Here is a 17,704-nt window from a genome sequence, read left to right as displayed (position 1 = left end):
ATAATCAATGACATTATGCCCTTTTAGATTTAATATCATGTGGTTGTGTCCGTCTATACACATGTATGATTGATTTGGTTTTACCATCTCTACATGGAATAGAGCTATTGCCCATCAAGATAATGAATTACATTATACACTTTACGATTTAATACCATGCCGCCCATTGTATTGTGTCCCTTTATACAAGTTTATCATTGATTTTTCCATATCTAGGTAGTATAGAGTTAGTTTGGTGATATGTTCTGGCTGTAATCTTGGTTGGGCTGAAGTTATTTATGTTACCTGTTATTGAGGTTTTCCCGATAATTTATTTAATATGGTTAATAATGAAACATGATTAAGTTTGTATTTATATTGTTAATAACCTCTTGTTAAGGAAGGATATATGCAAATTAAAATAACAATCATAATGATAATACCACACAAATAATCGCCAGAAAAAAACACTGAATATGATAATAATAATAATAATAATAACAATAATAACACTATTATAATAATTATTATTATAAGTAACATATAAAATAACTAGATGTAAACAAATTATAATAAATAATACAAAATTATAAAAAATGATGAAAAATAATAATTCAAGTGCTCAAATACGTTGTTTTTCTGCAACTCACATCTATGCTGTATATTGTTATTCAGAATGGCCTATATCAAAATGGACAACAGCAAACACTGGCCACAATCTCCCCTGAGATGAGACGAGCCTTCGACAAGTGGTACGAGGAACAACTCAAGTCCTACACTGACGGGTCGGCACCAAACAATGTTAACCTAGCCTCCGTCGCTAAAGAGCTCCTTGCCGTTCAACAGCAGAAGATCAGCACAGTTTTGGCAGGAACGGGCAATGCCCATGACACCCTATCATCTGCAGGTCACGACCTTTCTATAGGTCAAGCTCTAGGTCACAGTCAAGCGTTGCTGGGGTCGCAGTTGTCACAGTCAGTGTCCCGACCAAAAGCTTCGTCCACTCCAACTACGGAGCCATTCTCTCATCCCGCGTATCAGCACTACCTGCCTGGGAAGACACGCATGCGGACCTCATTTGACCCGGAGCATGAGATTCCCCGACTGCAGCGCTGGTTCTTAGAGAGCCAGCATCCGTCGCGAGATCAGATGATCCAGTACTTAAACGAACTGAATTCACTGGATTCCCGGAAAGGTCGAAGGCCGCTCGATCTGACAAACATCATATACTGGTTTAAGAACGCCCGAGCGGCCCACAGGAGGGCGACGAAGAATAGTAGCGACGATTCTTTTGAAATGGAAGAAGACAAAGACTTGTTTCCTACTAATGGGGAGAGTATCCCATTCTTGCCCAATCGCAATGCAGTTTACATGGTGCCTTACCCACAGTTCTCCAACATCGGCCTGAATAGTCACGCTTTGGGCCTTCTTAGTGCTCATGGCAAGCTAAACGGACATATTCAGGACCGCGAGCCCTGTGACCTCTCTTTGAATGGTTCAAGGTCAAGGTCACCAAATAATGACAATGTTAGTAAAAAATCAAAGTGTGAATCAGCTCCCTACAATGGCAAAGAAAATGACAAAAGTGTAAGCGACAAGCAATCTTCTAATGAAAGAATGAAAGACAAAGATGAAGAAGAAAATGTAGACATTGATGTTGAAAAGGTGCTAGATAAGGAAGTGGACAGTTCACCACCCAGGTCAGATGAGGGTTTCTCCGAGATGCCAGAAAAATCAGGGCGGAAGAGCTCTTCACCCAAAAAAGACAGTTCAACCATTGAAATTAAGCCACTGGTAAAGGCAGAGCCTGTTGTAGACGTGCCCACAGATCTAACAGTGGATCGAAAAAGTAAGCCCAACTCAGATTCCATGAAAGAGGATGTCAAAAAGGAACGAGAGTTAGACAATGAGCAGCCAAATGACTTGTCAGTGAAAAACACTTGCAAATCGGAAAGTGTTTACTGTAGAGATCTCACAAACAGCAACAAACGACCCTACCAAAGCGATGACGACGACGATGATGACTTGGAGTCCGATTATGATGATGATCGCTCGATGGATGGGTCTGTATCTAGTCATGAAGACAACAAGCTGTCGGCACTGCGCGACTCTTATCTAAACTCAACACACGGCCTCAATCTAGGTGTTGTCACGGGCAGTCCGTCGAGCCAGACGTTGCATATACCACAGTTCCCCCACCCACTCGCTATGCATTACTTTCCCTTGAATACTCATTTCTACTCACAGCAAGCCAATCAAATGAAGTTTCATAGTCATCAGCAGCAGTCACCAACTCAGCAGACGATGCCGAAGTCGTCTCCGGGTGGTGGTCAGGAAAATAACTCACACAGCAGTCGTAAACGACGCACTCGTGTTTTCATCGACCCTCTATCTGAGATTCCTAAGCTTGAGAAATGGTTCATAGATGACACTCATCCCTCTTCGTACATGATTGACAAATATTGCGAAGAACTGAACAGCTCCGAGTACCGGCAAAAGTTTCCCAAACTCGAGCCAAAAAATGTTCAGCTCTGGTTTAAGAACCACCGCGCTAAAGTGAAGAGGATGCGTGTTGGTGGGATGGGAGATCATATGTTTGTTTGAGATTAGGCATCATTTTTTTGTTACATGATTGTTTGGTTGTATTTGATGATTTCATGGACTTTGTTGTTGTAAAATGTTTGACAATCGTTAATTGTTGTTAAAGCTGTTGTATTGATGAGTTTGTTTATTTTTTTGACTTTTTGTTCTGGTTTTTACACGCGAAGGATTTTGTCTTGTTAACATCAATTTTGTTAATTATTCAAAGTAAATTTAAAGTGATTTTTTAACAAATCAGTTGCAAACACTGTTTTTATAATGAATTCTATCTATGCTTTTAACATTTATGATTGTCATCATTTTATTGAAAAGAGATTCCCTATGTATAACTTTGAGATTTTTAATTTTTAACTGTGCTGTTTCATTTATTTATCTTCAATGTCAACAGTTGCTGTGCAAATGTAAATTATATTATTATATTTATGGCATTAGTTTCATATCTATTTATGCATCATTTTCATATTTAATTTTCTGATAGTGGTTTGCAGTATAAATTGCTGGAAGTTTTTCAATTTTATCTACGCAATCAGCTAAACGTGTATGTTTGCGAAGAGATTTTGTTTGTACATGTGTAATTTGTCAGCATGATAATTTAGATTGTATATTTATTGCCTTTTAAAATGTTTATCAGAAGATGCAATATTGATGTACTTTTTTGATTTTAGTAAAATAAAATAAATGATGTGTTTCACTTATTTGTTAGCCTTGAGCTAAATGTTTCCTAATTTTTAAAGGCATGACTTAATGTTGGGCACATGAAATTCTGATTCAATAATATATATACAATTAAGAAATTATTTATTGTTCGTTATTAAGCAAAAAACAACAATTTGGAGTTCTGACACCTAGCGCTTAAACCAATGTGACAATTTTTCCCCGAGTTATGAAATAACCACATTCGGTATGACTGAAGAGTTATTCATTTACCAATAATTATTGATATTTCCCAAAACCTGTGATTGCAAAATGATTAAACAAGTGGTTTTAAATTATTAAAAGACCTACATTTTGCAATGCTGCAATGACGTCAAGGACTACCTGTTGGGTGTAAAATGTGTAGATAAAAAGTATACCATTATTCTTGGCAAACAGAGAATTTTTGGCATTTATTATTATGTTAGAGTACATAAATATGAAATAGGACTTTTAATAACTCAATACTTTTGGTCGATTTGCTAATTTATACAAAAATTATGAACACTGTTTAATGTCTCTTACCTGGTATATATCATTGTATTCTAGACAATCATCTATGTTATAGGTTTTCTTTTGTAATTGTTTTCTGAAGTAATGTAATCATTTTCCGTTGTGTTCTTCTAATGCTCCAAACAAATTCATGCACAGGTTTTGGTTTGATTTGATATTTATTAATATTTGACCTCTAATGAACTGTACTGTATTGCAGTTATTTGCTTTACTTGAAGTTGTTGATGCCTACTACTTATATTTAGTATGTTAATCAAATAGGTATTATTCAGACAATAACGGAATAAATTTGGAAGGTTTTAAATGCTAACAAATACTTTGTACAACTTCAATGAACTTTCATATAAATATGGTAGCATGTAAAGGCTTTAACTATAACAAGGTTATTTATTGTCTTAATATTGATTGATTGGATCAAACGGTGATTCAATTTTTGCTGAAGCCTTTCAGCTCTGAACTGATATTTTCTTTATATGACATTTTTATTCAGTTCCATTAATTTAATTCGTGTACATTGTGGACTAATATAAGTATATACTGTCTCTTACGAAGAAAAATATATGTCTCAGACGAATTTGTGCCCGTTTGCATCAAATTTTGTGATTGTCATTAATTATATGTTTATACAGATCCTTTAATATATAGTAGACAAAACATTGTGTATGCAACATATCATAAAAGGCATGTTTTCTAGATACTCATGCTTGGCTGTGAGAAAGGGTGTTTATTAATTTTGTTTATGAATGTTACATTGAAAAAGTACATCCCAGTTATGCTGCAATGTTTTAAATTTTATTTCACAATTTGTATTCCGTTATATAACTATGTAAATTAAGAATACTTACAAATAAGCCCTTGAATAACTTCTTTTGTTTCAACTGAGCCTTTTAAGAAAAAAATAGTCAATTTCTGAAAAATAAGTGTTTCAGTTTTTTATTTTCAAAAGACTTGCTATACCATATAACTGTGTTGATATTCAGTGTTCAAGTGTTAACATGTTGATATGCAACAATTTTAATGTGGGTTAAATGTATTTGCAACAATTTACACAATACAAGTGTTCACATGTCAATTGATATGCGACAATTTTTAATGTGCGTCACTGTCTTTGCAACAAGTTACAAAATGCTGATGTTTGTGTTAGATTTTAATTTGTGTTTGACGACAACTATGATTGGTTGATTAAGGATAAATTCTATTGCTTTATTTAATTTCAACATTCCGATAAAAATGAAAAATCTTAGATTTTTCAGTTATCATGTTTTGAGTCTTGCTATTATTGTTTTTATTTTGTGTAACAGATACTGATTCCCTAGGTCATTACCAGATACTCTTAAGGAATTTAACTTTCTTCCATTGCCTAGAACGATTATTGCAAACTTGGTTTCATTTTAAAGAACTTTTCAGAAAAAAATCTTTCTAAATAAAGTAGGGAAAAAGTATTTCCTAGTGGTAAATTTTTCAATATAAATCATAATAGGGGTATTTCCCATATTGTTAATAAAAAAGATCATTTTAATTTATTTACGATAAAGAAAGACATATTGTTAAAGTGAATAACTTAACATGAGAACATTTGGTTTAACAAAATTTAGGTACCATTGTGCTTGAAAAAAAAAGGTTAAATCATTTTTTCAATTTGGTAACCATAGTTTTTTACTATGGTTTTGTATTTAAGGCCTTGTGACGCGAAACATTTAAGTAACAGACTTCTATTGTTTCATATAGCAATGGTAAGCAAATATTAATGTTTCTCTCTTAACTGCCGATATTTCATGCATTTGTTGGCAAAACTTTTTATTTTAGTTCCTGTTGTTTCTGTTATGGTTTTATTTGACAACTCTACCAGTTCTTGGTACATTTATGTGTTTGTTATAGTTTTTGTTTCCATTTTTTCTTACTTCTGTTTTTGTTGAAGATTGCTGTTTAAGAAGTAACTGGTCTTGTCTATATCTGTCAACGCAACTCTTATCAATTTATACAATTATTTTGTTGTGAAAGTGATTAAATCTAGGTGCTATTGTCTTACAGGTAACAACCAATAAGATATTTGGAAATATTCAGAAAATGCTAGTTATAAGTTGTTATTTTGTGTGTGGGAACGTTATATGTTGGTATTAAATTATATAATCTTAAAATTAAAAACAAAACAACATAACATGTCCATTTTGTATTTTACTTAATGAGACATTATTATTTATTGTATATTTTAATATGATTAAAAGCAAAATGTAAAGAAAATCATAATTATGATTTTAAAGTAAAAAGCAACATTTTTAAACTAACAAAATAATTTTGGTTGATTTTGTTTTCAGCCATTGACACACAATTCGTGCATCATTTTCTTTTTTTGTGATTTTTCATTTAAGACATTTGTATTTGATTTGTGATTCTTACATTTCAAACATGGAAACGCAATTTCAGGCAGTGTGCCAATGTGCAGGACCTACGCATGTGTTTTAAAGGGGACATTTGCAATAACTTCTACTATGTTCTGTCGTTTATTTTGTTGTTTTTGTTGGGGTTTTATTTCTATTGTTCTCTAGAGTTACTAACAGGAATCTGTCACAAAAATACTTAGTGACAAATACATGTTATCTACACATATGGCTAAATTGTTCATGGCAATATGTCATATTAATCTTTTTTTGGGTTTTGTTTCTTGTCATGTCATGAAACCATGCATTATACAATCGTAAAGTGGCACTTGTGTTAACTTCAAGAGTATTGTTTTCAAATGTCTTCTTTTGTGAAGAAAAGGGGAGAAAAAGTTCTGTGTTCATGTATTATATATTTTTTCTTTGGTTTAATACAAGATTATATGGCATGCATGGAGAAGAATAAAATCACTTTGCAAATACAGCCGTTGTTTAGTTTAAATCTTCCCATATAGCTCAATGGAATTGGAAGCCTTGTGGGTATTGAGACACCCTCTTGTCCATTTGTTAGGCATAACCAGTATTTCGTGCTATGAGAACACATCAACTTTGAGAAATAACTTGGGTGCCTCCCTGTTCTAAGTCGCACACCATTTCCATTACACCACTGAAACGCCAGTTGTCAGAACAGTTCAATGTGCGGAAAGGGTGCATCCCTGTCCCAAAGCGGACACCATTTCCATTACACCACTAAGACTCTAGTTGTTAGAACACTTAAAATTGCAGAAAGGATGCATCCCTGTCCCAAGGAGGACACCCATTTCCATTACACCACTTAGACTCCAGTTGTTAGAGCACTTCAAAGTGCGGAAAGGGCGCATCCCTGTCCCAAGGAGGACACCATTTCCATTACACCACTAAGACTCCAGTTGTTAGAACACTTCAAAATGCGGAAAGGGCGCATCTCTGTACCAAGGCGGCCACCATTTCCATAACACCATGTAGACTTCAGTTGTTAGAACACTTCAAAGTGCGGAAAGGGCGCATCCCTGTCCCAAGGAAAACACCATTTCCATTACACCACTAAGACTCCAGTTGTTCGAACACTTCAAAGTGCGGAAAGGGTGCATCCCTATCCAAAGGAGAACACCATTTCCATTACACCACTGAGACTCCGGTTGTTCGAACACTTCAAAGTACGGAAAGGATGCATCCCTGTCCCAAGGAAAACACCATTTCCATTACACCACTAAGACTCCAGTTGTTCGAACACTTCAAAGTGCGGAAAGGGTGCATCCCTATCCAAAGGAGAACACCATTTCCATTACACCACTGAGACTCCGGTTGTTCGAACACTTCAAAGTGCGGAAAGGGTGAATCCCTGTCCAAAGGAGGACACCATTTCCATTACACCACTGAGACTCCAGTTGTTTGAACACTTCAAAGTGCGGAAAGGATGCATCCCTGTCCAAAGGAGGACACCATTTCCATTACACCACTGAGACTCCAGTTGTTAGAACACTTCAAAGTGCGGAAAGGGCGCATCCTGTCCCAAGGAGGACACCATTTCCATTACACCACTAAGACTCCAGTTGTTAGAAAACTTCAAAGTGCAGAAAGGTTGCATCCTGTCCCAAGGAGGACACCATTTCCATTACACCACTAAGACTCCAGTTGTTAGAACACTTCAAAGTGCGGAAAGGGCGCATCTCTGTACCAAGGCGGCCGCCATTTCCATTACACCACTAAGACTCCAGTTGTTAAAACACTTCAAAGTGCGGAAAGGATGCATCCTGTCCCAAGGAGGACACCATTTCCATTACACCACTAAGACTCCAGTTGTTAGAACACTTCAAAGTGCGGAAAGGGCGCATCTCTGTACCAAGGCGGCCACCATTTCCATTACACCACTAAGACTCTAGTTGTTAGAACACTTCAAAGTGCAGAGAGGATGCATCCAGTCCCAAGGAGGACACCATTTCCATTACACCACTACGACTCCAGTTGTTAGAACACTTCAAAGTGCGGAAAGGGCGCATCTCTGTACCAAGGCGGCCACCATTTCCATAACACCACTAAGACTCCAGTTGTTAAAACACTTCAAAGTGCGGAAAGGATGCATCCCTGTACCAAGGCGGACACCATTTCCACTACACCACTAAGACTCTAGTTGTTAGAAAACTTCAAAAAGCGTTCACAGTGTAACCCATGTTACTGTTTGACTGGATTTCAACTGAAGAGCAAGCTTAAACTGAAATTATTCAGTTATGACTCGATTCAATTTGATTGAAAAATCGATGAGTTTTCTGTCTTGACTTGATTTTGTGACTCGACTAGACACATATTTCAACAGAAAGTAGTCCTTGTTCGCTTGTCGTCTCCTTTAAACCACAACAAGCATCAGTTCACGTCTGGATTAATCCTTCCAGACAATTGAGGCATACAAATGAAGACACTTGTTTGGAACTGCTTTAAAAGCAGTGTTTATTTGCATCTGATTTAACATGTATATGCTTATTAATCTATAAGCATTCATGAATGAATTTGATTAAGATCTTTTCAGACGGAGGTTTGGTTTGTGATTATGTCTGGGGTTTAACTAGCCCTTAATCTGGCTTAAACCACCAAGTCTTTGAATTGTGTTTGAAGGCGGTGATCCCAGTTTTCAGCTCACCTGATCAAGAAGTTAATATGGTGAGCTATTGCGATCACCTTATGTCCGGCGTCATGCGGTGTGAGTCGTGCCGTATTGCATCTTCAACTTTTATCCTGTTACCACTTTACCTTTTAACACTCAGAAATATAATAATGTAAACAAACTGTTATTGTTTTATGTACTATTCACTAAAACATCACACTCTCCTATTCACAAGATAATGGTTGTAGTGATTTACTGTTGTATGAACCGACAATTATCATTTAAATATATTTTGTCTTATAATAATACAAAAGCTTGAATTCTAAAACTTACTTTCAATGTCCATCTGCAAGGATGCAAATCCAACCGTAATCTTGTAATTATTATATCGGTAATATTCATACGTAAGAATTTTAATTTTAAAATTGTATAATTATACTAAAACGATTACACGTTAGTTAAAGACACTATTCATAATCGTTTAATGTTCATACGTGTTGTAGTTTGCATAAACTTCATCATTCATATACGTACTTTTAGCTGTGGCATCATTTTGATCTTTTTTTTGTTCCCGAAATAATTCTTCTCTGTCAAAACTGCAGATTTGTTTAGAAAAGAGAGAAGTATATTTGTGTTTTGTTAGGTTCGGAATCTTTTGTTTATCTATATATACTTCTAAATTGTTATTGTAAGTTACAATATAAGGTTATTGTTGAATATTTGCAACGCATTTGATTGGATGTTGTTATTCTAAGTCATTATGGTTGACTTTACCATGTTTACAAATTCAAACAATCGGTGGGAGGGGGGTTCGGGGAGGGGGTTTAGAGGGAGATATAACAGCCTCGTTCTTATATCATTTTCATTGGTTGATAATTAAGCAGGATCTTAAATACTAAGTGCTTCGCGACAGGTATAAATAGCTCTGATAAACAACATTTGGCTAAAAATTATCCCCCCCCCTGAAAGGTTACATGGGCAGGTCCACTCATATACATGTAATCGTAAAGAGGCCGATGGACCGGTACATAAACTTTGAAATACACACACATTTGGTATCTGGTAGTCCGGCTGGCGCAGTTGTTGGTATACTCGTGTCTCACCTAAGCAACACGGTTCAATTTCCGTTCGCATCAGCATGTGAGTTTGGTTTGTGGTCGCCATACCGGATATTAAGGTTGTTCTCCGGGTACTCCGGCTTCCCACACCAACGCAAGACCTCACCAAAATTGAAAAACTTTCAGAAGCAACGAAATAGCTGGAAATTGCAGCTTTAATAAAAAAATTCGTACGTGAGTCTATTAACCCATTAATGCCTAGTGGACTCTCCCATCCTCTAAATTGGATCATTTTATTTCCAAAATTAGGGATTTATAGTATATTTATTTCTTTATTTAGAATATTTCTTACAGAAATCCCTTTAAACAAACTGCACAGACCCTAATGAGACGCTGCATCATGCGGCGTCTCATCTGGGTCTCCGCTGTTTGCCAAGGCTCTTTTTCTAGACGCTAGGCATAAATGGGTTAAGTTATTTAAGTAGGATTGCTGGGACACATTCAGTGTTCACGCCTAATGTTGCCTCTGGCTCGGAAAGGACCCCATAAACGTACACCATATGCATGGTATCTGTTTGGATCTTTTCATGTCGCTTATGGTCACGTTTGTCAGCTCTCGAACGATCTCTGAATTTAGACTAGTAAATCTATTATTTCGTATTTATCTACGAATTATGGCATCATTCACCATTCCTAAGATACAGTAGTTTTAAAGTGAACAAGGAAGAAGATCTTCTGTAGTTATTTAGTCTGACAAAATAGTAGATCTACTCCAGATAGCTTTATCAGCGTTATTGAAAGTTTAACACTGCGAACGATGCTTTATTGGTTTATACGAGAACTGAAGATGCCAAATAAGCATAAGATTTACCGTAGCCTACCTTAGTGAGAGATATATTGCAATATTAAATGCCGATCAACAGAAATAGTTATATTTAAAGGGAGGTAATTTTAATTTGACTTAAAAATGATCGAAAATATGTTTTGTAATTATTTCAAGCAAATGGTAAAATTGGTTTAAAAAATTTAGTAAAAAGGTTTTATACGATGAATGAAATACATCAAATAAAAAGTATTTTAGACTCAGATGGTTTCTGTTCTGCCATATCATGGAGACGAGAAGCCAGAAATCACAGCTTATTCAATACGACGGTTACATAGAGAATTGGAACATTTTTTAATGTAATTTTGCATATGCTTATTAAAGTGAGGATCGCAAAAACGTTAACAAAGCAGTGACTAACTTGATGGCGATGTTTGTGAGCAAATAAAATTGCATATTTTTGCCTGACATGTTTATTAAAGGGCGGTAATTCATATTTGGGAGAGTATTATTATAATATTTTTGGGTTAAGTGAAAACTAAATTGTCAATGTAAATATAAAGAATATAATAATAATTAATATATTGATATATTAATTAAGTTCGCACTTATTATTTAGACCTTCCAAGGTCATTACGTGATTACCCAAATTTTCGGCTCGTCAAATTTTGAGCTTGACGATAAATGACTATACACATAATTTTATCTGTACAAGTACTCACAATCCAATATCAAACGCACATCTTGATAATTTTAATCTACATTTTTGTAAATATAAACGGATTTTATGTCTTAAAAAGTGTTAACATTTCCTGAAAATTTCATTTGAAATGATCCACTTTAGTTCAATTATGAATCTGAGTAGGTCTGTCAATTAAGATCAAAATTAGGTCAAACCCATATAGATTTACAACTGAAACGAAATAGCCTATACATTATGAAATAAGATGAACGTTTCCTTGGACCACTGATATAACAAAGCAGAACAGAACACGAGTGTGCCCTTAGCAGGTACTCTGGTAAATTAATAGCGCATTGGTAAATTGTTGCAAGATACATTTATTTGTATTTATTTCGACTTCATACTTACTTTTATAATTAAATTTGGTTATCACAAGAATTCTGATAAACATTTTAAAAATAAATACTATATATTAAAGATTCAAACGAGAGTCTTTCAAAATTAACAAAAGAATCCGAGTTTTTTTTCAAGTACATGCACGATTTTCTTTAAACATTGTTGTTTTGCAGTTGTATAATACTAGTATACATTCTTCAATGTTCATGCAATTTGTCAATGATAATCAACATGCCTCAGAGGCAACTTAATTAATACAACTGTTAAGGACATTGTTTTAGGCCTTTTGAGATGCAAATGTAGTTACAGAACTATTCAAAATGAACTGAAAATGATGGATCATGCTATTTCTTTGGGAAGTGTACGGAATATTCGATATAACGCTACTTTACAACGCAATAAAACGCCTGGTGGGGCTACAAATTCAACTTTAAGCAGGTCACACCTGACGTCGTGTGCAAAATTCGTCACTGGATCTCTAAAATCAATCCGCCGACCCAGATTTCATTCATTTATCATGTCTGATCGATGTTAAGTAGGTCACGCGAGTTGTGTATCGTGTTATTTCTTAGAAGTTGACCCAGCATTTGTAAAACTATTGCAAGACATGTACATTTCCAGAAAGGAAATTCATTTCTGCGTTGAATAAGACCGAGATCTTTCGCTGCATAATTGATGAAGTTATGGCTGTTCAAATCGATGCACCCCGTTTTCGGCACAGGTGGTTAGCGTGTGGCTATGATATTAATTAGTGAAAACATCATTTTGAATGATAAATAATCATATTATAACGAAAAATTAACTTTTCTGAAAAAAAAATATTTTCACTATCAAATATATATATAACAAGGTATGCAACTCAAAATCACCCCATAACGGGGTGCATCGCTTTGAACAGCCATATCTTCATCAATTGTGCAGCGATTTTCACGATCTCGGTCTTATTCAACGCAGAAATGAATTTCCTTTCTGGAAATGTATATGTCTTGCAATATTTTTACAAATGCTGGGTCAACTTTTAAGAAATAACACGATACACAACACGCATGACCCAGTTGACAGTGATCATGCTGTCTTTAAGACTGAAATCTTCACGGAGTAAAGGGCAACTTCCCTACAAAGTTCATGTAGTTCGATACCATAATTCAATAAAACGTATGAAAAAACATTATTACCGTTCTTGTCGTTACATTCTGCATCAAGACTAACTGTCCAGCGCCGTTTGAAACCTTTGTTTACATACATTTCAACTAACTGACATTTTAAACATACGAGTGATTTCATTGGTCCAATGCGGAGGTGTGTCTTTACAACTGGAGATTTCATTCATAAAGAATACATGATCACTGTCAACTGGGTCATGCGTGTTGTGTATCGTGTTATTTCTTAAAAGTTGACCCAGCATTTGTAAAAATATTGCAAGACATATACATTTCCAGAAAGGAAATTCATTTCTGCGTTGAATAAGACCGAGATCGTGAAAATCGCTGCACAATTGATGAAGATATGGCTGTTCAAAGCGATGCACCCCGTTATGGTGTGATTTTGAGTTGCATACCTTGTTATATATATATTTGATAGTGAAATATTTTTTTTCAGAAAAGTTAATTTTTCGTTATAATATGATTATTTATCATTCAAAATGATGTTTTCACTAATTAATATCATAGCCACACGCTAACCACCTGTGGTTTTCGGGTGATTTTGAGTTGGATACCTGTTATATAGATCTATATATTTGATAATGAATTTTTTTTTCAGAAAAGATGATTTTTCGTTATAATATAATTATTTATCATTCAAAATGATAATTTCACTAATAAATATCATAGCCAATCGCTAACCACCTGTGCTCTTGGCGTTCTAAGCATCGCAACATAAACTTCTCTGTATTCAACAATAACCTAGTATTCTCTATAAATACGAGATTTGGAACATTTCTAAAAGTAATTGCATTTGCTTATTAAAGTGGAGATCGTAAATAAACGTTAACAAATTAATGAAACCGACAAAATGATCTAAGTTGATGCCGATGTTTGTGAAAAAATAAAATATTATTTTAGTTGCCTTACATAAATATGTTTATTAAAGGGAGGTAATCAATATTTGATTAAACGAGATTTTTGAATGACTTATAATAATTAGACAAACAATGTGACAGAAAATTATTTAAAATTTTATTATTAAGATAAAACTTAATTTTAATTGAAATAAAATAAAATAAGATAATAACTTTATATTCTTAATTTCGTTATTATTTATTTGTACTTTTACGTGATTACGTGATTACCCAAATTTTCGGCTCGTCAAATCTTGACGATAAACACAATCGCATTGCACTCACCACTTCATAATTCTTTTCAGCATGTTTCGATTTATGTGAACGAATATAATAAGTGAGCACTCATTTTCCTGAAAATTTCAATCAAAATCATTCACTCCAGTTCAACTATGAATTTATGGTTAAAGGCCTGTCAATTAAGATCAAAATCAGGCCAAACCCATAAAGAATTACAACTGAAACAAACAATACATTAGTAAATAATATGAACGTTTCATTGGGCCACTCGTATAACAAGTCACAACAGAACACGTGCACGTGTGCCCTGAGTAGTTGATGATGTGAAGGTTATCAGGTACATTTATAGCATATTGGTAAATTGTTGCAAGATACATTCATTTGAATGAAATTAACTTTCATACTTACTTATAATTTTAATTTTCCTACGCACAAGAATGCTGATAAACAATTTAAAGATATATACTATAAACTAAAGATTAATATACTATGTATGCCAGCTCGTTTGATTTGGGTTCAATCCCCGTTTACAGGCAGCGCATTGTTTGGTGTAAGCATTCCTTTTGTGTATTTTACGCATTCATTTAATATATTCACTAGACCCGGCTGCTTTAAAGTTTGTAAACGTGCACTTTTTGATAAAAATTCCGTTTTGGAGGGGAGGCGGAAAACGACAACGGGCGAGGCATGGTATTGCGCAAGGGGGGTTAGAGGGTTAGGGTTAGGGTTTGGGTTAGTGTTAAGGGTCGGGTTAGGGTTTGGGTTAGCCTAAACCCAACCCTAACCCTAACCCGACCCCTAACCCTAACCCTTACCCTAACCCTTTTTTGGGGTTATCACCCCTGACCATGCCTCGCCCGTTGTAGTTTTTCGCCTCCCGTTTCGGAGATAGGCATATACAAGTAGTTCAAGTGTATGGTATAGATTATGTTCATTTGGTAAATCTGTGAAATGTACGCTATTTGCCATAAGCTATCTCTTCAATAGATGTTTTAGAAACTATAATAAAGATAGTCCCGATTCTTTTTTCCAATTTTCGTCACCTACTCTACGTAGACCGGTATAACTGCAAGTTGAGATTATCTTGTAGACAGTTTTTGAGCATTTTTAAATTTATACTGATTCCTTTAATAAGTTATTTTTCTCTTGGATTTCTTGCCTACCGTTCATTAAATAGTTTTTTTTTAAAAGAGAACTATCGCCTTTTTTCGCATGACATTTATATGTGTGAGCATTTTTTTGCATTTGATCACAAACTAGGTTCTGGCCCATGGCGTTGTGTAACGGGATGTTTCGCACAAATATTCAATAACATGTTGTGTGAAATATACTTCACAGTGATCAACACGCAATCTGCATAAAATTGTTCTTTGAACAGAATATCGATTCTACAAGAAAATCATTTTTCTCTGTATATCAACTTTATTCTAACACAAGATTATACGATTCAGACATAATGCAGATATATTGAACGAGTCGAGAAAAGGGAAATGGCGTCACACATAGGCATACGTAAACATTACTGAACTAATGTGCGTACTATTCCGTGACAAACACACACACACATATATGTGTGTGTGTGTGTGTGTGTGTGTGTGTGTGTGTGTGTGTGTGTGTGTGTGTGTGTGTGTGTGTGTGTGTGTGTGTGTGTGTGTGTGTGTGTGTGTGTGTGTGTGTGTGTGTGTGTGTGTGTGTGTGTGTGTGTGTGTGTGTGTGTGTGTGTGTGTGTGTGTGTGTGTGTGTGTGTGTGTGTGTGTGTGTGTGTGTGTGTGTGTGTGTGTGTGTGTGTGTGTGTGTGTCTCACGGAATATTACGCACATTAGTTCAGTAATATATAATATACGCCACAATGAGCAACGCGCCAAATGAACAAAAAAAAAAAACAACCTTAAAGGCCCTTTAACAGAGTGTATAATAACGAAATGCCATAGATGCTAGTCTTACATACACATAAATGTTGAATAACACACCATATATTTTAATAACCAAAACATATATATCAAGTTATAACATTTAATTAATCATACTTAAAACAGTATTTTATACAGCGTAGACTATATCTCATACATATGAATGCACAACTTTAAATGCGAGCATTTAACCATGACCTATTTGTATATGTATACTGTAAAACACATTAACACAATTTACTTTTTTACGCAGTTTAAAAACATTATATCAAAATTCAAATTCACGAGATGTGGACAACAAAGCTTCTATATAATGATGAAATTAAGAATGGCGCAACATCTCATCAGATAAATCATCCGGCGTAAACAAAATGTGCATGATTCTTAGGGTTCAAGCCCCGTTCATCTACACTATTTGTGCAAGTTTTCCTATATGACTTTTCTTTAAATTTGTGGCCTGCTATCCATCAACATTTGTTGCCTATTTTAAACCCTTAGAAAACAAAGGATCTTCAATGCGCAAAGTGGGAAGAAAACTGGAAAATCTTTTGGTCTCGTTTGTTTTGGCCTTACAAAATAAACCCCTTAAAGCGAGACGGGATCTGGCTACTATACGAGTTTCGTGGTATTGTAACTTCGAACCATGTACGCTAAGTATCATTTTTAAAGTACCGAAGAACTCTATTCTTGCTCAACTTTCTTCAAAACTAACCTAATTCACAGAAAATCAACTGAAATTTTCCCATCATGAGAAACGCAACGCGTGTTAAGGTCAATATTCGATGGCCTGGCATTGCCGCCAGTGGCGCAAGTAGCTTTAAGCGTAAGTGACTTAAAGTCTATAACATCGCTGTTGTCCTATGGAGAAAACATTTTACAGACGGCTTAGCTGGCAAAATCTTAGATTTAACCATTGGTGCCGGCTTTCCTAATTTTATGAGGGCTGTTATTAACGTTCGGATTTCATAGATATAGACCACGTATTCAATGTTTTATTTTAAAGACATTCCCGAAAGCAGCCCGCGGTATGTCACACAGAATTTGGTCTCAAAGAAGCACCAACTACCTCGTTGCGATCATCAAAAATACACACCGGGAGCGCTTATCCTATGTAAAAGATTGTGGGCAATTACTCGTAAGCTCAGATTGATGAAAACATGAAAGCAGAGCAGATATTGTCGGAGCGACTGGAGATAACCAAAAATCAACCGTCTGTGAGTGCTACACCCGACTGGGATAATGGTTTTGCATTTCACGTCTGCAAAGCCCTTCATGGAATACGGCACAGGATAGCAAGATGTAGGGGTAGACCCTGTCCGCTTACCTAATCACTTCAGGCTGCACGGGTAGCTCGCTCCGTCTTTCCTGGTACCTATATCATGACAGTGATTACAAGCGAATAATGGCATCTGTCTCCGAACCTTATAGAAAGCTTAATTTTGTTAAGTTTTAATAAGACATGAACACAATGTTTCCTTATTGTAAAATTAATAAACAAATCATTATTTATTAAAATGGTTGGGGATTTTACCAGAATTTTTCATTGTAATAATGTAATGTTCTTCACCATTGAGAGGACACACCCTTCTAAGTGGAAGGATCATAACTTGATATTTCTACGTTTACTATGTTTACACGTACCGGGTATAAAGAACGCTGTGGATGGAAAGATTCCCTCATTATATCATAGAAGGAGTGAATTTGTTTGATGAGAAACTGTTTATGGTTGAGCAG

The 17,704-nt window shown here is 35.3% G+C and overlaps 1 protein-coding gene across 5 annotated transcripts in view; it reads left to right on the top strand.

The window, feature by feature from the left end:
* The window catches only part of LOC127847056 (uncharacterized), a 71,972-nt gene extending 65,324 nt beyond the window's left edge, over positions 1–6,648 (top strand). For all 5 annotated transcript variants that reach the window (XM_052378611.1, XM_052378614.1, XM_052378612.1 and 2 more), the window contains one exon: positions 655–6,648. In XM_052378611.1, the coding sequence (XP_052234571.1) occupies positions 655–2,583 (1,929 nt within the window). In that variant the 3' untranslated portion in view covers positions 2,584–6,648. The remainder of the gene's footprint in view (positions 1–654) is intronic.
* The last annotated feature ends 11,056 nt before the right edge of the window (positions 6,649–17,704 follow it).

The sequence above is a fragment of the Dreissena polymorpha genome, chromosome 10, assembly GCF_020536995.1.
Source record: "Dreissena polymorpha isolate Duluth1 chromosome 10, UMN_Dpol_1.0, whole genome shotgun sequence".
NCBI classification, from domain to species: Eukaryota; Metazoa; Mollusca; class Bivalvia; order Myida; family Dreissenidae; genus Dreissena; species Dreissena polymorpha.
This window is presented reverse-complemented; position numbering and strand designations above follow the sequence as displayed.